This window comes from Pararge aegeria, chromosome 13 (assembly GCF_905163445.1).
Source record: "Pararge aegeria chromosome 13, ilParAegt1.1, whole genome shotgun sequence".
In the NCBI taxonomy this organism is placed as follows: Eukaryota; Metazoa; Arthropoda; class Insecta; order Lepidoptera; family Nymphalidae; genus Pararge; species Pararge aegeria.
Window position 1 is genome coordinate 15,082,080 of NC_053192.1, and position 22,689 is coordinate 15,104,768.

Consider the following 22,689-nt stretch of genomic DNA (forward strand, 5'->3'; position numbering starts at 1 on the left):
AGACGAAATATTACTCTTTATAAACAAAAAGCTGATATTAACAATCGACTTACCAGAAACGGACATAAATTAGTGATATCTGCATATCGTCTGCGAAAGGTGTAGAAGTCCTTTGTGGGGTTGAGTATACGATTTTACAACATGATTCCTAAAGAAGATCTTGACCTACCAATGCATACATTTAAAAAATGTGTAAAAACGCATCTAATACAGCGAGGTTACTATACATTTGATGCATTCCTTAATGACAAGGTAGATTGCAAGCAGCCAGCCTCGCTCTCATCTCCCGCAAGATAGAAAAATGATTGTAAATGTTGATGTTGGAAAAGAACAACTACTGAGTTTCTTGCCGGCTCTTCTCGGTAGAATCTGCTTTCCGAACCGGTGTTAGAGTCACTACAAACATACGTACTTGACGTTTCAAAAGTGCCTATAAAGTAGGCCTTCTTGAAATAAATGAATTTGAATTTTAATAAAAAAAAACAGGAAACAAAACTCATGAACTAATATAGGGCGTAAGGGTAGCCTTCTCACTGGTATCTCTTTCAGGCAAGCACTAAAGGGATAACAAATATAATGTTGTAGAAAATGTTCCTTGCTTTTATACATATGCGATAGACTTGTACCTACTTATTAATCTATATTATTACAATTAATTAGTACCGACAAATCCACTTACAATTACATTATTATTCTCATTATACTCATGAACTACACGAACAATATGTATTTATTTAAATTAATTAAGGCACAAAAAAACAAAAGAGAGAATTACTAATAATAATGGTAACAACAATGAAAAGGAAAAAAAACACAAACAAAAAAAATTAATAATTGGCATAGTTATTTATTCCAATCATTGCAAATATGTCACAGTTCATCATCAAAAGTTTGTTTAAAGTAGACAGTGAGCGTGGAAATATAGAAGGGTGCTCGTTTTTGTTAAATTGTTTTTAACACAAAGTGCCGCCCTGTGTCCATCATCCTGAGGCGTACGTGTAAGCCCTCATGTGTAAATCACCACGTGTAAAGCCTCGTGTGTAAATCCTCATATATTATAAAGCCTAATGTGTAATACCTCATGTGTTACCCCTCATGTGTAAAGCCTTATGTGTTAACCCTAATGTGTAAATCACCACGTGTTAAGCCTCGTGTGTAAATCTTCATGTATTATAAAGACTCATGTGTACTACCTCATGTGTTACGCTTCATTTGTAAATCCTCATGTGTAAACGCTCATGTGTAAATCACAACGTGTAAAGACTCGTGTGTAAACCCTCATGTGTAAATCAACATGTAAAGCCTCGTGTGTTAATCGTCATGTGTAAACACTCATGTGAATCACCACGTGTGTAAAGCCTCGTGTGTAAATCCTCATGTGTAATATATCATGTGTTACGCCTCAAGTGTAAATCCTCATGTGTAAATCAACATGTGTAAATCAACATGTAAAGCCTCGTGTGTTAAGCCTCATGTGTAAAGCCTCATGTGTTAAACGACAGCGGCAACCACGCTCTTCAGACCGTAACACAACAATGATGCTTGGCGGCAGAAATAAGGATGTCCCTAGTACTTCCCCGGACGAGCTCTGTCACAAAAAGCTCTACTATTTCTAAGAAAGAACTACTAATAACAAATGCATTGCTACATCCTTTATAATACGCAACGCAAAGATTTGGAATGCCCTAAGATCAAGAAATCTTAGTTTCCCCAACCACCTTTAGGTATCTATACCCGCTTTTTGTTCTTATTATTAAAATACTTGTGAGCTCGTGAATGTTTTAACGATAATATCTCACAGCTAAGTCGTACAAAAAATTCTGTAAATACCGCGTCACTGAATCCATTTAGCGTTATTTACACTATTTTTTGCTCCGAACTGGCTCTACGTGATAGAATTTAAAGTTCAAAGTAAGAAATTTAGCCTAGACAGAATCAATTTTTATAGTTAATAGGTTAGTTATTGCTCAGATTTAATGTATGTAGACAAACCATACCAAATTTTGAGCAATTTTTTGAATAAATAACTTAGAAGTTCAAAATAGGTAAGCTAAGCTATAAGCCCATAACAAAGCTAGCCGGCTATCTAAAATTACCTTCAGGAAAACTATTATCTATCTAAAGGTACTAAATAACATTTCACGTAATCCACACACACAGAATTAAGAACATACAGAATCCGTGTAACCACTCCACTTTAGTAGTGTGTCTCGAACAGGCGCGGGCTGTTAGTGACTTCATTCATTTCGCAGTTGACAGTAATTATTTTAGCTCTAATGTTCTGAACATTTACCATAAAATGAGGAAAATGAGAAAAGTTTGTGAGCTAGAAACATTCCACGGGTGTGAAGTCAGACGTGCTCGGGCGTATTCTCTGTTTTTGGACCCATTATTGCATGCAGTGCGCAATAATGGCTGAATAAGGATTCTGTATGTTCTTAATTCTGTGTCTACACATCTAGATTCCAGATGCTAATTGTAGTTAACTTTCTCCCCAGCTTTCTAATGGTTATTGTCTAGCCGGCAAGATAAATCGCACTTCAGATATCGATATCAAGACATAATTCGGCTTAGGAGATTATAAATTCTATCTTAGTATAAGCAAATAAGTATTAAATCGTGCAAATGCAATGCTAGGTATTTAAATGATTTTTTCTAACTTAAACTTTCAACTAGACAAGTTAATCGTATTTCAGATATCGATATCAAGACGTGATTCGGATTAAAAAATTATAATTTTGGTATTAGCATATGTATATAATATTTTTAATTACGTGGGTGCATTCGTATTTAAATGACTTTTTGTAAGTGAACATATCAATTGTAAATATACTTATAGGTCTTATAGTGTATTTTATTTATACTTATTCTTAACATGCGACTCTGTCCGCGTTATGATCGTTTTTTTTAATTGGGCTGGAACAGATAATTTTCTCTAAATTTTCCCAAGCTCATTCGGCAGGCTGCAAACATCTCTAAAAACTGGAAGTATATAAAGTTATTTCTATAAGAACAAAGCCTATTGAAGTACTTTAGAAATGGATTGAATGATTTTCGATTTTTAATGTCCATAGTTTCGACTAAGTAGGAAAGTCCAAGTTTTCTAAAGTTTTTCGGCCTTTTTTTGTTGGCTATACATTTGGTTGGACAAACTCTCGAATAGATCCCCATAGATCGAATTTCACTGGGTTTGATTGAGAAGTTCCTTTAACTAGTTCTCAAAAGAGAGATATATGATCTTCGCGAAACATGAATAAGGTCAATTTAAATATCGAATGGCAAAAAAAAAGAAATGCAGGACTGGTTTTTTGTGTGGACACGTTCAAAAGGTTTCTCTGTTTTTAACGACCGGCGATTTCAAGGTAATGCCGGGGCAAAAGAGCTCTTTACAATTGACGACTAATAAACTAAATATAAGGGCCTCATGGCTCAGAGTCACTAAGCGGGCGATGGAGAAAGCTATACTAGGATCTCTACATGATATTTAATCATGTAGAGATCCTAGTAGAAATGAGAAGAGCCGTAGGGGAACTAGAGTTACCGACATAGCTCAGCAAGTCGTGAAGCTGAAGTGGCAATGCGCGGGGCACATAGCAATGAGAACCAATGGACGTTGGGGTTTTAAGGTGCTGACATAGCGACCCCGCACCGGTATACGCAGCGTACTCGTAGGTCGGCGCCCAACGAGGTGGACAGATGACATCAGGCGAGTCGCTGGGAAAAGACCTATGTCCTGCAGTGGTTGAATTGATGATTGATGATGAAAAAAATATAATAACTATAACCATTTTATTTTCCTCCGAGACCAGGGAGCTCCCTACCATCGCATAAATCAAAATTATTTATTTTACTTTATTAAACAGAACTTGATGTGTGAAGTTGTGTGTAGAAAAAATAGTGATAGCCTAGTGAGAGTTTTGGCCTTACTATCGAGGTGACAGAGTTCGATCTCGAACACGCTCTTTTCGGAGTTATAAGCGTTTTTATCCTATTTGTTGCGTTTTTGGCCTATCACAGGCACTTATGAAGCATTCATACATATAATACGGTGATAACTTCGTTCGCCAACTTAAACCTAAAGCTACGAGGGTTACAAACGCGCCCTGGTCTAAGAAGAGCCACAGCAAATTTATATTAAGCTATGAAGTTAGAGCAATTCACACCCAAGCTTTTTTATCGTTTAAGTAATCCTTAACGTTATTATAGGATTTTTCTGTAAGCTTACGTTTTAGGTAAACTTTGAACTTATTGGAATATGTCGTTTCGATCTTTTGCCGATGTCGTAAGAAGTTAGGCGATCTTTCGCGCGCTCCGGATTGCATGACAAAGGATCGGCAAAGCCTGACGACGCTTTGTCGGATGAGAGGCATTGAAAAATACAATGCGTCATCGTTTATTGAAATATTAAATTAATTTATGCCAATTCAAGCGCCAAGTATAGCCGAAGATTTGTAACTGAGTTTTGGACTGATCGGAATGCTGTACATTATGTAAGCTGGCATAAAAACTGTTGTGTGAAATACGTCATTCTTTTAAGCCAATCAAACTTTAAAATACGTCTTTATGTAGATTGTTTCACAATTAGTGGATAAAAAAATCACTCTTCCTTCATCTCTCACAAGATAAAAATTTATTGGTTAACTATAAAATGATGTCGGAAAAGAGCTAAGCTTCTTGTCGACTCCACAGTAGAACTTACTTTACTAGCTTTAGTAAAGGTAGGTATACCAAGCAGTGGCGTGCATAGAGGGTATGCACAGGGTATGCACATGATATAAAACGAAGAAAATCTCCAGTTATAAAAACTCAAGGGGAGTATTTTCATAACCCTTACAATGCCTATCCTTAAGTGTTTTATGACTCGTACTGGAGATTTTTTTCATTTTATATTATCTTCTCACTTAGTCCATACCAGTGGCGTGCACTCCATACATGCACAAAAGCACTGCATACCCTAACATTGATATATATAACTGGAATAGGAGGAGAATTCGTGCCTTTTTATACAATTTTCCTGGTGTCTGCATACCCTGGTAAGAAACCCAATGCACGCCACATTTTTTACATTTTACTTGGATTTTAGCAAAAAATGTATGTCGGCTTATATTTCAATTTTTTTAATTTTGTATTATAAATGTAAGGATGAGACGAATTGGGGAACTGTCATGTATTTCTGGGTGTATAAATAAATTAACTAATAAACAGCTATACAGGAGAATTCCGAACCTCCTGTATTCTGAACTCGTTTAAAATATTTTTTGTAGCTTCAAATACTTATCTACATACCTAAATTATATATTCTATTCTATACCTCAAGCAACGGTAAAAATATCCGTGCACACACTCGCCTCGAGGCGCAAACAATCGACGTCCAAAGACTGACCTGAAACCAATATAAGTAACTCGTAACTGTTAAAGTTTGACGTGTCATGTCATTACCCTCATGGAGGGATTTATGCGCGCGCGGCGCATGCGCAAACACATCTTGGTCCTACCGCCGCCAACTAAGTTAAAAATTCAAAATTCAAATTCAAAATTCAAAATTCAAAATTCATTTATTTCAAGTAGGCCTAATACAAGCACTTTTGAAACGTCAAGTCTGTCCGTGTGTAGTGACTCTACCACCGGTTCGGAAGGCAGATTCTACCGAGAAGAAGCCGGCAAGAAACTCAGCAGTTGCTCTTTTCCAACATCAAAAATTTACATTTTATATTTTAACATTCATTTTTCTATCTTGTGAGAGATGAAAGCGGAGCCGGGTGCTTCCAAGCAACCTTGTCATTAAGAAACTCATCAATTGTATAATAACCTCGCTGTAATAAATGTGTTTTAACACATTCTTTAAACTTATGGATTGGTAGGTCCAAAATTACCTTAGGAATCATATTATAAAAGCGTATACTCAATCCCACAAATGACTTCTGCACCTTTCGCAGACGATATGCAGATGTCACTAATTTATGACCATTTCTTGTAAGTCGACTGTTTATATCCACTTTTTGTTTATAAAGACTAATATGTTGTCTTACAAATACTATATTGTTATAAATGTATTGTGAGGCTACCGTAAGTATACCAATTTCTTTAAATTTTTCACGGAGCGATTCACGTGATTTAAGTTTATATATTGACCGTACAGCTCTTTTCTGCAATATGAATATAGTTTCAATATCAGCAGCTTTGCCCCATAATAAGATCCCGTAAGACATCACACTATGAAAGTACGCGAAGTAAACAAGTCTTGCTGTTTCTACGTCAGTAATCTGTCTAATTTTCCTGACGGCGTAGGCAGCCGAGCTTAGTTTACCTGCTAGTGTATCTATATGGGTACCCCACTGAAGCTTACAATCCAAGGTCATGCCCAGAAAAACTGTGGAATCTTCCATTTTTAGTGATTCTGAAAAAATCCACAGCACCGGCCCAAACCCCATGTGCACAAAGATTTACAACCCGGAACATATAAAAGAAAAAAAAAGTATAAACTTATTTACAAAATCCTTAAAACATTACTTGCTGGAGAGAGATTATTATGAAATAAACGACTTCCTAAATGAGAATATTTAATATTGACAATAATAAGTCCGCCTTTCAATCTGGTTACAGCGCCCTCACAGGGTTCCACTTCAAATGTAAACATTAGATTGACATTCTTTTTTGAAAATATAATAATTATGTAATCTATATGACATTGTAATGGACTTGTAATTGAATAAATAAATAAATATGCTCGAGGTCAAAAGCGCCATCTAGTGAAAGCACTGTTTCCCATTATTGAAAATAGATGGCGCTCTTTGAATTCTATACAAGTTCATTGAAGTTTTTCACGCACTTTCATAAACAGCAACCCTTCGCAGGGCATGCAAGGTAACGTTCTACAAAATGCCACCTGTATATGGCAACCATAAGCGTAGTTATTATGGTTACAAATTGCGAGTTGCCGTCGCAGGTATATTATTTACATAATAGGAATCCATAATCGCGATGTTATGTAATATTTTTTACTAAAATACCGATGTACCCATTATAAGTGTATATATCTGGTAAATACACTGACCGTGACTCGCGAAAGCAATAAAACATTTTTGAAGCAGCCATTTTGAATACAGATTATTAAAACAATATAAACGGTACTTTGTTCTAGAATGTTGGACAGTTTATACTTGGGCTTTATAATTAGCCTATTATATATTATACTATACCTTGATTTTGGAGAACGCTGCTCATGTTTCTGAGCAATCAGGAAGTGCCAAGGGAAATCAGGAATTCTGTGCTAAAACTAAAACTAAAAGCAGCGATAGCTTAGTGAGTAAGGCTTGGGCTTTCCTTTCGTGGAGACCGAGTTCAAGCCCCGCTCATTTAAATATCAATAATGTAATGATAATGGGTTGATAATGATGCAGACACAGCCGCGGGCATCTTCTAGTTTTTTTTATAAATCAGATAAAAATTCAATTTCATTTATCTCTTTTCCAAAATCACTTTATAGTTTACCAATCTTTAGAATTTTTCTGTTTTGTAATCGATGAGAGCGGAGTGGCCTGCTTCCAAGCAGCCTTGTCAATTCTTCAACCGTGTAGTAACCACGATTGGTTAAATGTGTTTTGATATATTGTTTGAAATTAGGTAAAGGTAGATCTGATCTGATCCTTCGGTATCATGTTATAAATGCATATTCCCATCCCCACAAAGGATTTCTGTACTTTTCTCAGACGATATGCAGATATTACTAATTTATGGCCGTTTCTAGTAAGTCGATTGTTTACATCGACTTATTGTTTAGTTTAGTTAGGTACTTACGATTTGATTAATAAAGATTATATTATTATAAATGTATTGCGAGGCTACTTTAAGTACACCTATTTCTTTAAATTTGGCACGAAGGGATTCGCGTGATCTAAGTTTATAAATCGATTGCACAGCTCTTTTCTGTAGTATATAGTAGTAGTAGTAGTAAGTATATAGTGTGTATATAGTTTCTATATCAGCAGCTCTGTCCACAGATTGGCGTTGTTACCGAGGATAAGAATTATTGTAATTATTTATTACTATTTACTATTTTTATAATTTTTATTAGTGTTTTTACCTACAGGAGGAACTATCAATTTTATAAATTTAAAATGCATATTAAAATTTTCGGAACGGACAAGATTTGAACCTGCGACTCTCGGGCAATCGCGGCCTGAGCGCTTTCACAAATTAAGCTACGGCTCTCCTACCGTCGATGCTGAACTTAGTATATGCCTTTCACATCAGTCTTATAGCGACTATAGCGTCATCTAGTAGGAAACGTTGCAGTTTCGATCTACTTTTTCAAAGGCCCATATTACAATGAGACACGTTTGAAACAAGAGATGACACATTGCTTTTTATATTTTTATAATTTTTATTAGTGTTTTTTTTATATGCATTTTAAATTTATAAAATATTAGTTTTGCGATCTGTTATGTTTTTCGTATATTTCCATCTAACGTAACCTTAACGCTGCGCCACAGAGAGCATCAAGTTGTTAATTGAGGAAGTGTTGTCTCCATTTTGTGACAAAAATTACGTTCAGCGATAAACTTTTTATTACGGAAATTGAATCGGAACCGTGACAATCCCTATGCCCTCACCACACTGGTGAATCGGTCGCGCGGTTTGCTTTTAATTAGTGTTGCCCAAATGCAAGAACAAGACGAGACTTAGCCAGTCTTGGTCTTGGTCTTGCGCCAATACACCTGGTCTTGGTCTTGGTCTTGGTCTTGCGCTCCCAGTCTTGGTCTTGGTCTTGGTCTTGCAGCAAGAGTCTTGCAAGTCTTGCAATTACCTATTAGTCTATTACTATTTATTAAAGTTTACTTTAAATCTTAGAAAAACGTATTAGAATTGGAACATTGTGAGCTTGAATTAACATAGCCATAGTAAAGATCAAGCAGATTAATAAATAACTGAAGATTTGATAAGAAATTCGAAAAATCAACTGACCTATATGTCGTTTTCCATGGAAGTAACTGTTTCTTAATAAACATTTATGATTTATAAGCTTACATTTGCTAAAACATGTAAAAAAAACAAATTAATTACAATAACTTGACTGTATTTTAAAGAACAATACTTATCTGTCTAGAAAGAGATTGAACCCTCAACTTATAAGAAATTTAATAAAAGAGTTTTACGATTTATCATTTATTTGAATAAAAAATAAAATACAACACAAATCAACAGCTTTATCATTAGGTTATGATACTTTATATCAATTCTTTTGACCAAGAATTAATACAAAGTAACCATCTGGCTGACTCATCACTTAACCTATTTCTATGTTTTCTAATTACTAATGATGCTTTAGAAAATAACCTCTCAGCAGGTACTGAAGTTGCAGGTATTGAGAGAAAATCACGGGCCATTTTCGATAAAATCGGATACTCTGTCTCATGCGTCCTCCACCAATCTAAAATCACCAATCTGAAACTTATTTATTCTTTGGAACACCTGTAGGTACTCTTAAAATTCGAAATTATTTTGCATGAATAGTGTCAAATGTTATGATTTCGGCGCGGCGGCAACGATTGTTTTAGATTTCAAAAGAAGCCGCCGGCGCGTGTATCATAACCATGTACTTCCGAAAAGCGGCAAATTTCTTTGAGAAGTAAGTACAAAACCTTTGATGCCGCATTATCAAAGTGCCGATGGTTAAAACATAACTATGCATGCACTCAGTTTGATTTTAATAGATATTTTTTTATTCGCTATGTTTATGGTATTAGTCGTAATGCGCATAGGTCCAGTTTTTCATATTCTTTGATATAGTTTTTTGCGTCTCATAGAATTCCTAAGCGTACCTACCTACCTATACACCGAACTGTTACACCTAACTACTCCGTGAAATAGCGCTAAGTCCTAGCTGCAAGACGCAAGAGTCTTGCAGGCTATGTCTTGTTCTTGCTCAAGTCTTGCACGGTCAGTCTTGGTCTTGGTCTTGCTAAAAATACGCGGTCTTGTTCTTGGTCTTGGTCTTGCAAAAACGCAAGAACAAGACCAAGACTGCAAGACCAAGACTGAATTTGGGCAACACTACTTTTAATACTTTAGAGGCAATGGAAACGCCGTGATCACCCTAAGTTTACAGAGTTCAAACTTGCATCCTGCTTTCGGCCAATAACATAGCGGTGGCTCGAACGAAGACGAGATACCGCCATGTTATTGGTGGAACGACGATGTCATTCTTAATTCTGGCGCAAAGCTGCATTGCTCTCGAAAATTTAACTCATCGAAAAATCAACCTTAAAGTTGAAGGTGCTCCAATCAAATACACTTTATTGTACTTAGATCATATACAAATCAATAAAAAACACATTTGTAAGAAAGTAAAGGCACAATTGACGGCTTTTAATAAATATTGTCTCGAATACGGATCAGCAAATCTATCGCGAATAATCTTAGTTTATTGCTATAAATGTTTTGACGACCTCTCTGGCGCATCGGTGCGTGCTGGGAATTTATATAGGAGGGCCCGGGGTCGATTCCCGTTGGGGCAATTTGGGAATTTATAATTTCTGAATTTTCTCTGGTCTGGTGGGAGGCTTTGGCCGTGGCTAGTTACCACCCTACCGTCAAAGACGTCAGTTCCGATGCGATGTCGCATAGAAACCGATTAGGGATATAACTAGCATTATCCCTAACAGGTTAGCCCGCCCCCATCTTAGACTGCATCATCACCAGATGAGATTGCAGTTAAGGGCTAACTTGTAGTGGAATCCCTACTAATATTATAAATGTCAATGTAAGTTTGTTTGTTACGCTTTCACAAAAAAACTACTTAACCGATCCTCATGAAACTTTGTACACATTTTCTTGGAAGTGTTAGAAGTAATATGGGATACTTTTTATCCCGACGTTAACCTCGGTTCCTTTGAGGTGAGGGGATTAAAGTTTTTGACGATTTTACACCATAACTCCGACAAATTATAACCGACTTAAATAATTATTTTTGTACTATAGAGGTTATAATGTGTTTAATTTTGCCTAAACTGTGGTTGGAGATAGAGGGCAGAACTATTCAGCAGACAGCAGCGAACCCCTAATTTAAGGCTTAGCTATACTGAGTACTTTAATTTTTTTTAGAACTACAACTAAATTTAATGCCACATCAAAAGACAAAATCAAACGTAGACAAAGTCGCGGGCAACAGCTAGTAAAAAAATAAAGGAATCACTGTGGCAGCACTAGGCGAAACAAACTTAACTTGAATTGTGACAAACAAGGTGCTTTTGCTTTAACATACCTCTAACTCAGATGCAAAACTATCGCCAATAAACTAAGCCCATTGACATAAATACGTACTTACCGACCAAGTGCCATAATACCACAAAGGAATCACTGTGGGAGCTGGGTAGGTGTGGGCTCAGCACAATGGCCAGTATCCGGCCGGTGATGAGTCCGAAGTGCTTGTTATTCAATCTGCTCGCATCGCGTTACGCAGATGTGACCCACCTTTTTGAATCAGCTTGGTTAGGTACCCACTTTAGGTTACTTTCATCCACAGAATTAAGAACATCCAGAAGCCGTGTACACGACTATTACTGAAGCATCAAAAACCACTTAACTTTAGATTGGTTTCTCGAACTAGCGGTTAATCACTTCATCTATTTTTATTATTTAAATATTTTATTACACAAACTACTAAAATTAGTATTCTTAGCATCCTGCAACTCATATGAGTCTTTAAATATACCATGATTATATACATGTTAATATTAGAGGTAAAATAATTAGGTACTATTATCATAAATATACCATCATACTACCTACTACTATATATTTTAGCGCTAATGCTCTAAGCGTTCACAATAAAATGGGAAAATGGGAAAGAAATTGTCACCTAGCAACATTCCGTGGGTAAAGTGAGACGTGCGCGGGGCGTTTTTACCGTTTTTGGACACAATGCACTGCATACAATAATGGCTGAATAAGGATTCTGCATGTTCTTAATTCTATGCTTTCATCTTCCTACAAAAAACTATTTGTGAAGTCGTACTCCTTTTGGCGTTGGGAAACTCAGAGCGCCAAGAGTGATATATTTTTCCTACGATTACTTAACGTGGTAAACGTTCACGCCATCGAATAGGTAAACGTAAGTAGATAAAGTCACACATAGCACACAGATGAGTGTAAACACTACACGGTCAACATAAATCGGAAGCATGAGCTCTCAATGTTCAATAAATTGAATAAGAATTCATCATCATCATCATCGCATCAACCCCGGCCCACTACAGAGCACGTATCTCCTCCCACAATGAGAAGGGGTTAAGGCCGTAATCCACCACGCTGGCCAAGTGCGGATTGGTGGACTCCACACACCTTTCAGAACATTATGCAGAACTCTCAGCCATGCAGGACTCCTTACGATGATTTCCTTCGTTGAAGCAAGTGATATTTTGATTACTTAAAACGCACATAACTTCGAAAAGTTAAAGGTGCGTGCTGGGATTCGAACTCGGCGCCCCGAAAATGTAGTCTAGCTCCTACCTAATGCGCCTCCTACCCAATTTGAATTTGATATTAATAAGAATTATCATTATCAAATTCGTAAAAATGCAAATTTATTTTACAAAGAAGCCATCTTGAGTGTGATTTTTTCCTATTTACCTAAAAACCTTTTACCTAATACCTTTATTAAAATCCCGCTGTCCCCATTAACGGGGACGCGGTCAATGGTGAAGATGGGACTACATAATACATCAATGTGAATGCCTAAAAACTCAATTTGTAATTAGCGCCGAAGAAGTGCTGAATGCAATTTTTTTTTATTCATCTTTAAAACAACATTAACAACAAACAAATGATTCCGAAAATTAAAGAGACGCTTAAATGTGAGTAATCGACAATAGACTTAGCTGTTAGCAAATGTGTAGATTTATGTGAACTCTAGGTTCTGTAATGAAATTGTGAAGTGAAATAAATCTGGTACCTAAGAGCAAAGATAAATAATTTGGTAACGCTTTCTAATCAGTACCTATTACAGTATTACCTGCATATTATTATTATCTATTGTGAGGTAATTAGGACTTTTAAAAGTAGGCAAACGTAATTATACTTACTATCTATACTAAACTTAAGTTATATTATCGAGTTTCCCTTCTTTTTTACTACGAAAATAAAATATTGTTATAGTTTTACCAGAACATGATTATCTACGTTTACAAGAGGTAATCATACCTACATATACCATACCTACATAATCATACTTACCTGTTCAAATTCGAAAGTGAAGAGGAAGTTTAGCCAAGAGTTCCCGGAGATGAATGAATGTTGAATTGATTTTATTCAGAAAACACCTACAGCAAAAAACTAGTTTACACGATGTATACAATTTGTCAGATATATTCTTACCTGCTATAAAAAAAAGAAGCAGCGTGGAGTGTTTATGCTAAAAGACTCACACTCTCTTGTTAGACAGGAGACCCGTGTCAACTGTACAGCTGTGGAGTGATGATAATTTGAAATGCTACCCGAATAGAATGTCAAATGTTACCTAAATCTTTAACGATTTTTATTGGAACCCAGCTTGCTTTTAATAGGTTGTTTGTATGGATATATTCACAACGATATTAATTTCTTATTAAATTACGCAAAATAACAAAACTCGTGACATAATTAAAATGATCCTACTTATTGAGGATAATATCTATCTGAGAAATAAATATTAAAATTTAATTTCGCCACCTATGCGCCATCTATGTAATACCTAATAAACTAACAGAATTCCCCGCAATCTAGTTCATTATGTCATTGCAAGATGGCGCTGTTGACTTATTATATTGGTTTGTGACAAGGTGCAAAATAGATGGCGCTGGAATATAGAAGACAAGTCAGAAAATTTTAAATAATTGATTCACAGCTGCTGTGGATAAGACGTCAGACGACCTCGTTTTATCATTATCACCAAAATGTCGTCATTCAAGTACGTAAATAGGAGGCTCGGCAGTGATTAATGTCGCGCGGGCTTAGACCTGTTGGTGGATGGCACAACTTGTGATCATCACATTGCGATTGTCGCATTTGTTGCTATTGGCTATTAGGTATATGTTAATTTTGTGCCGTGTGGTGATGGCAGATAAGAATACGGTTCTCACCAACTCACCATCCCTCGTCTTCTCGCAGACCCGCTTGTCTCACGAGGCTATGGAATAGGTAGTAACTCATTCTTTTACGACTTATAAAGGAACCCCGGCTTGCTTTTAAAGTACCTACTACTAATACCTATGTAGTTAAATAGGTATGTAAATAAATACAAGATGAAATTTACAGTTAAATTGTTTAGGTAGATACCTACCGTGAATCAAACTAAATCGGTGTTCAATGCAAGCAAAATTAGTACTTGTTTTACCATTGTTAGAGCATTTAATGTGATAATGAGAATTTCACTTACACACTTCAAACGTTTTTGAAAGGCCATTGACTGTGGTTTTTATTCGTGGTAATAAATCAAAGGAATCATGTTACAGGCACCTATTTGTTTATCATTGTAGGAAAAAATATAAGCGACGTTCATAACTATACTAAAAATAAATTAATAATTATGACTGAATTAAATCTAAATATTGGATAGAAGCAGGCGTTACTTTGCAGAATTACACGATATATTATGAAAATAAAACTTAATTTGCAATATACTTCGCGAAAAGCAGGAGAATCTGTATGGTGTAACATCTAATTTCTTCAACCAACCAAACAGATATTGAGTTTTCTGCCAAGACTTTGAAAGTTGACAGATGCCTGCTGGAATTTGAACTCGGTCCCACGAAATTGAAGTCTAACTCCTAACCACGGGCTATCACCGCTATTAGGAACCTATTGGTTAGCGAATCTCAGAAAAAATAGCCAATAGAATATGGCTTGTTCTTAACAACAAGTATATGCTAACTCAGCGATTTTGACGATCGCAACTATAACGTATGATTTTAATTAATAAGCATTAGTAATTATTGTAATAGTTTAGATTTTACTTTTATTACCTACTCTATTACTATGATATGACGTCAAACAATTAATATAAAATGTGTCCGGTAAGGCTAAAAGTGGTTTAACCAACTTACAACATATTTCGACTGCCTATTTTCTAGCCTTCATTCCCCGAAGCACAGAAGGCATAGATAAAAGCACATAATCTGTGTACCCAATCTGATTATTATAGAGAGGCGGTAAATATTTAAAGAACAAGAAATTCAGCTACCAAATTCGTTTAAAACTCCTGTACTGATTTTGATGCGTTTTTGCATAAAGTATGTAGTGTAGTTATGTCGATTTTAAGCAAAATTGATTCACTCATTTTGAGAATGTAGAAAGCCCACCTACCCGAAATAGAGCAGTGTCGAGAGTCTGTGCTGTAAAACCCTCTCTCCTATGAGAGAGAAGGCCGGTTTGCCCAGCTGTGGGACAAAGACGGACTGGCGATGATAAGTATAAATATAGAGTCAACTCTTGAATAGCATCTCTTTTTACACGCTTAACATTAGCTTTCCCTGTATGTTTGTATCCGACTCCTTTTAACTTGATTTTGACTGTCTTCAAACGGTCTGATTTCGTTCAAATTTTGTACATATATCGAGGACCATATTCCATTTTTCAATTTAAGACTTTGAATTCGCTAAATAAGATTTTTTTTAGATTTATATATTTTCATCTATAGGCAGGCAATTTGTTTATTTATTTATTTGAGTTCACAAATATCTGAAAAACATTGAACCATTTTCCAGCTGGGGAATCGAACCTACAGCCTTGGACGGCGCTAATTGGCCGTTTTCGTCAAAAGCCCACTTTGTGTTAGGTCTTATTTCTGTTGAAAGCCTGAAAGGACCTTAAACTGAATTAATTTCCTTTATAAAAATAATTGACGATAGTCGCGCCTATTACGTAGTTTATATTTTCGCTCATTCCGAGGACTTTGTGAATAGGCTAGGCCGCTTAGTCATATTATCGTCTGAAAGTAGGGTGAAATTAGGTCAAATGATATGAGGAGATTTATCGAGCATGGTGTTATTACGTTTATCTACTCCCATGCTTTAAATCCTCTATAAAATATTCTGAAACAGTTCGGGTGACTAGGTATTAAAACACTCATGTGATGCTATTATCACATTCGTGTTTTAATAGCCCTTATTATAAAATAGTTGCATAAATAACCATATGCTTGCAGTGGGTTCGCAATCCTTCCATCCACCCATCAAACAAACTTAGAACAATGTGATAGAGTATCGGGACTCGTTCGGAAAGAATCGAATCGTCAAATAATCTAATCTAATCAGGAACATTTCTCTTTACAACTGTCAGATGTCCTCATTCATTTCATCTGAAAAATATAGACGGTTTTCGCGAATGTAAGTATTATTAAAAACGATAATTTTTGACCACCTCTTTAAGCCGTTAAAAGCTGGAGTTTGATTCTCAGCAGAGACAATGGAATACATATTTTCGGCATTTTTTCTGGTCTAGTCTTGTGGGAGGCTTCGGTCGTGGCTGGTTACCACCCTACCGCAATTTAGCGTTCCGGTGCGGTGTTGGGTAGAAACCTATTAGGGGTATGGGCTTACTATAATTGCCACACCCGGTAATAGGTTAGCCCGTTACCATCTTAGATTGCAACATAACTAAGGCTAACAGAAATCCGACGAAGCCGTCTAAATACAAGCAACGTAACGTAAGCGCGGATTGACCCTAACTGGCCTCAGACGTGTGATACCTAGATAGTTTCTATAATCTATCGCGGCGCTATTTAGACGATGTCAAAATACTAAAGATATGGCTGTGCGGTGATATACCTTTGCCTTTTTCCTGCGGGAAAGAATATAGAAATAGAAAATTTGGCGATGTACATTTACCACAAGATCGAAAGTTTTAAACACCCAGTTAAATGCTTAGTAAGGAAAAAGCTTTTTGTAATAGCTGTAGCTCGTCCGCGGTTTTGCTTATTTCTGCCACAAATGAAAAAAGTGAGCCTTACGTGACAGTAACTACACCGGCAATCACGCCCTTCATACCGGAACACAGCATTAATAAATAAATAAATAAATAAATAAATATACTACGACAATGCTCTACTAGCACTAAAAAATATTTATTAGTATTTTAAATATGACTGTATATAAAGTGTCAGTATCAAGTGAGCAAAAAGTGTAACGGTATTATTTCCTATTCCCCTACAATCACTTTTCAGCGGCGTTCTGTAAAAACTTAGCTGGGTGACGTCACCACTCAACACACGTAGCGAGCACGTGCTACTCGACGCTGTAAAGGCAGAACTCAGTAACTGACAGTCTCCCGAAAAGTTGTCCCGACATCTGACGACCAATTGGCGCAGTTGTCCAGTGTCCTTGCTTTCTGAGTCCAAGGTTTGGGTTCGATTCTCACAACTGGAAACATTTTGTATGGGAACATGAATTTTTTGGTTATCTGTATATTATAACTTATAATTTATAAGTATTTTTGTATCATCAATAACCTACAACAGTCCACTGCTGGACTAAGTACCCCAGTGATCGTAGTAGATTGTAGTAGTAGCACAGAGTACGCTGTAGCCCGTTCTCCGTTGTATTCCCTTAGTCGCCACGTACGACACCCAGTCACCCAGGGAATAGGAGGTGTGGTAAAAATTGTATTCTGCCGTCACTACACGGCATTTTTGAATACTATTCATAAAATATTAAATCTTATCAATTATTCTGACATATTTATTTTGGGGGGGGGGGGGGGGGGGGCTTAAGGACTTCAGGGACACAGCATTGCTCGGTACAATCTAAGTATTTAGTTGTTATATTGGCTCAGATCGGGTGTATTTATTGCTAGGAGATTGAGCTGCGATTGAGATCGTACAAAAACCGACTAGTGATGCGAGTTAAATGAACTGCCTCATTCGTCCGAGTTTATGTTTTCATTACTTAAAAAAAAAAAGATTAAAAATTTAATCCATACTAAGTACATTGTTAATAGATTAAGATTGCGTATCTACAGTTTAATTGGACAATTAATTTTATTAAATTATAGTATATAAATATAACTTTTAATAAAGGTAGGTCTTCTTCCAAGGTAAGACTCTGATAATAATAATCTAGAGTTAAAAAACCTGTGCTGCTCGTCACGGTTGCAGAAATATTCTGTTCATTAACAGATAAAATAAATGTTTGAATCTGTTAACATGCCAGGATTAAGAAATTGAGTGAAGCAACACAAACTAAGAATACAAACTATTAAGGTGCCAGAGAAAAGCACAGATATAGTAACTGTTCCACTTTTTCTAATGCAGATTCTTTCGTCTTGCCATAAATCGATACACACGATACTTTTAGTATCACTTTTTGACGGTTTTTGCAAGTCTTTTTTTACGACCACTTTCTGCATTTGAACGCTGCCTCTAAGTCTTGCGTTTTGTTTCTGTAGATGCCGCAGATGCTTAGAGGTGTTCCGTCGTGAGTATGTGCGGCGTTTTTCACGAAACTGAACGTGTCAGTTGTTCAGCTCTGCCTGAACGCCGTCGTGCTCTGCCCCCGCGCGCCTCCCGTGTATATTTACGACTCGATGTAGCGGCCGACACGTCTCGCCACTCGCCAGCCAGTCCTATTCCGATCACCGCTAGAACACGTACCACCCTCGCGATGTCCAACCACCCCGATCTCAATGTTGGTTCACACACCAGCGTCACGTAAACACGTGCATAGTTAAGCTAGTTTTAAAATTTTTTTAATTGCGTTTTCTTCTGTGTTCTTTTCGATTTTTAAATTTGTCTCTCTACACGCATTATGGTTTCGAATCGCGGCGCCCACGTGCTGGTATGGGAGCAGCCTGGCTTGGAGGACCAGAGGCCCAAAAAGTATAGCGGTGAGTCAGTGTCTTACCACTGGGGAGCACCATATGACCATAGACTAAGTATTTATTTTGGTGTTAAGCAACGGATAGGTTATGTTCGTGTCTGTTTAGGTTTGAACGTTTTCATGGAGGCTTGAGAAGTTGAGAGGCCCGTCGATTATGGGGATAGGTTAAATAGATTCCTACCAATAAACAATATCCGGCAGTGGTTTCTAGGCTTCACGATTATAATAATTGTCAGCTTATAATAATTATGGAGAAAAAAAATATTTTCGATCATTTCAAAGGAGAAAATTGTTACATTTTTAAGATCGGTCTTAATAATACCGAGCACACAATTTACTGACTAGGAAGATGGATTGAGTTTTTATTTTCATTTCTTTGCCCCTTCAGTGTAGCTTAGCACAGTCAACAATCTGAAGAAAAATAAATTATTCTAGAGCTGTACTGTATACATAGGTATACATAATTAAATTATTCTAAGATAGAAATATGAGAAACTTATTAGCTGCAAAAAAAAGTTATTTTAAGCCAGCGAGGTTATGTTACTTTTCAGTTTTAAATCCGTAGAATTGAACATCAAGGCCTTTCTCTAGGCTTTCTAACTTCACATAATTTTGGAATTTATCCACCAACTGACATAGGTATATCACCTACTAGTTTTTTTGTGTTGTGTGTATATAATCTTTATGTCCGTTTTCCTAATAAAACTATCTGGATTTTAAAACACGTTACTCAGGTTTAAGATTTACATTAAACATGTATTACCTCAGGGCAGTTTGCAAAAAAAAAAAAAAGCATTTTAAGGTTATAAGTATTTTCATGACGTGACATGATGATATGTATGAAATACCTCAGTATTAAAAATAATATTGGTTATAACTTTTTAAAAGCATTATAGGCTCTCGCTTTCCTTTCCTGAAAATAAAGACACCTTATTTCATCATTCAAAGGCTTTTAGTGGCCCATTGGGTATGGGGCTCTTGGTTCTTTTTTATATTGGGGCGAACCACAGATTATTTTTTTTTCTTTTTATAGATTAATCTATCGAGGTTCTTTACCATAGATTGACTATTGTTTTTTTAGTCTTATCAAAGGATAGGTTATTTTATAGTTTTAATTCCTTTACTATGTTAATGTTTGCTGGCACATGCATTGAAGGATTGATACGGTTGTGGCGCTGTTTTATGACGCACTTTCTTGTACAGTTGAATGCCAATTGGTGCGTCCACACATGCGCTTTTTTCATCTCGCGACTTGAACTGTCAAATTGTAACACTACGGTTTTTCCGTTTCTTTTCCTGCAGGGCTATCACGGGCATGAGATAAAAATTATATCCCCTAGCAACCTTATTACACATATATTATTTAGATATTATTTCCACTTAAGCGCCAGAGCTACGAGTTGAGAGTTGATAGAGCTGTGAGACAAGATAATTTTTTTATCCTATCCCCGAGGATATAATTGTCTTCTGCCCATGGTAGCCGTGCTGGAATGAAAAGTCGCTCTGTCATTTCAACTAACTAATTAGGGTGTGAATGAAGGACAAACAAACAAACATACAAACACACTTTCGCATCAATGATTTAGTAAGGATAAGATGGACGTACTTAAGTAGTGGGTCGTACCAAGGTACAGTACCTACCCTTTGTAAGCTCGCAGTCATAAAGTCGTTTGCGAGTTTTGAAACAATGAAGAGTCAAAGTAAAATGAACCGAACGTTGCTCGTTTTATAGTCACAACTTCTGTACAACGGGTTTTTACTGTACAAATTTTCCTCTCGCTGGAAAATATGCGCTAATTTGACCATTAAAACATGGTAGATACGAGTAGTTTCCATTTTCCTATTGAATTAATATAAGTCTAAAAATAATGAAATGCGATTTATTATGCACATAACAAAAATAGTAAATCAAGAACTAAAAAGAAATATAGCATTTACTGATAATAGTATGCTTTAGCGCTATAAAGCAAACCTCTACACTTTATATAATAAATAAGTACCTACCTTCCGACTGTTGCCCGCGTTCTTCGTGCGTGCGTTTTTCTGGGTTTATAAGGCATGGTTGTCATCAAGCAATGGCCTGTCGTAAAAAAACGATGAATTACCTTTATTCTATAAATCTTTTTCTTTTTTCAACTGTGTTTATATTCTAGGTATTTTTCACAGTGTGCGTTTTTATAGTCACCGAATACAGTCGCTATCAGTTATCAGTAATTTCTCCGTAATGTAAAAGTGTAACAGAGATCAGTGAATTAGTTAGCCGCCCACGCGGTTAATCTGGAGATAACAGAACGCAATGTTATCAACTTACATGTTTTTTATCTGTGCTCCAAGATACAAGTAACTATACATTCTAGTGATTTGTAAATGAGGCAGTTAAATGTACCTCATTTCGCAAAAATCTTTCAACGGGTACATACCACCACCATAGTCCGATAAAACGGCAGCTCCTACACGACCGGAAAGATATTAGATGCAGGACTGAACGCTTAACGTGCTCTCTGGGGCACGGAGCTGAATCTTTACCAATTTCCAAACTACGGAAATGTACTCAAAGTTTCTTGATAGAAAACCCCTATGCTATTTAGTAGCGCGATCGAACATATACCTACTACGGTCTAGAACCAGCCATTTTATTTTGTGTAAGAACTGGTCTGGGAAAGCACTACGACCATTCTTATTTCTGCTGCTAAAATACAGCCGCTAAGCAGCATTGTTGCAATGATGGGTGTTGAAGCGCGTGGATGCCGGTGTAATTACAGGGTTCATATCTATCTACGCCTCAGGTTGATCGGCACAGAGCAACACTTAGAAGGATATTCCATAATACATTATGAAAATTAAGCTTCATTTGCTATACTCCATAAGTCAACATTCAGGAGATGTTTATGCTCAAAGTCCAAAAAAGTAATAATAATAATAATAATAATAATATTTATTTATTTGCCAAATTGTGGGTACATGACAAGAACACATTTCATTAAACAGACCCTTCACAATCGACTGTTATAGACAGTGTGCAAATGTTTATAAAAATAAAAAAATAAAATATAAATTACATTACAATTTAAATACAATAATCAGAAATAAGTAATGATGTCATTTTAAATTAATTAGGCGAATAATACAATTACAAATGTTGTTATACAGTTATAAAAGTTAACTAAGTAGGTATATTGCTGTCACTAAGGTATTCTTGTACACTATAATATTTTTTTTTCTTGAGAGTATCAAAAATTGCTCGCTTGAATTTTACTAGTGATAGATTTTTGTGACAGTCCGGAAATTTATTGTACAAAGTAATAGCCATACAAAATGTAACTCGGTTATAGAATTGCTTGTTTTACGCTCTTGTACAATCTACTGATTTTTTTAACAATTATGTCTATGTATAGTCAACATACTCCCGAGGATGCTCTGTTTTGCACTTTCCATCAGGTAAGGTCTGGTCAGGTCTTATTAACTAAAAAAAGCTGGTTGTCTGTAAAGTCGGCTTACTGACGATAGTTGAACGTGACAACGTCGTAAGAAAATACTGATGGAATGGTTGCATTTTTCAAAAGAAAATTTTAATTTTATTTGTTTGATAGATATTATCGTTGCTATAAACAATTGACACCACATTCACTTTTCACTGCACTTCATCCTTGCCAAAAACATGTAAATGTATTATTGTATAGAAGCTTTCCACGCGGACGCAGCGCTCACTCAAGAAGGAGAGAGACAGATGTCGAACGCGGAGGCCGACTGTGCCTCTTTGTCGCTCGTTCCGCGCTATCGCTTGCACTTCAAGCCTTGAATGGAACGCCTCAGATGGAGGTAACGCCGCATACGTCATGTT

General features: G+C 36.3%; 1 protein-coding gene across 2 annotated transcripts in view; it reads left to right on the plus strand.

Moving 5' to 3' along the window:
* LOC120628654 (putative inorganic phosphate cotransporter) overlaps positions 1-22,689 on the plus strand; it is a 102,844-nt gene that overhangs the window by 43,941 nt on the left and 36,214 nt on the right. The window contains exon 1 of one of the 2 annotated variants that reach the window (XM_039897195.1): positions 18,777-18,855. The exons of the other annotated variant lie outside the window; for it this stretch is intronic. Coding sequence (XP_039753129.1) covers positions 18,777-18,855 — 79 coding nt within the window. Of the gene's footprint in view, positions 1-18,776; positions 18,856-22,689 lie in introns of those variants that run through there. 2 annotated transcript variants of the gene reach the window in all.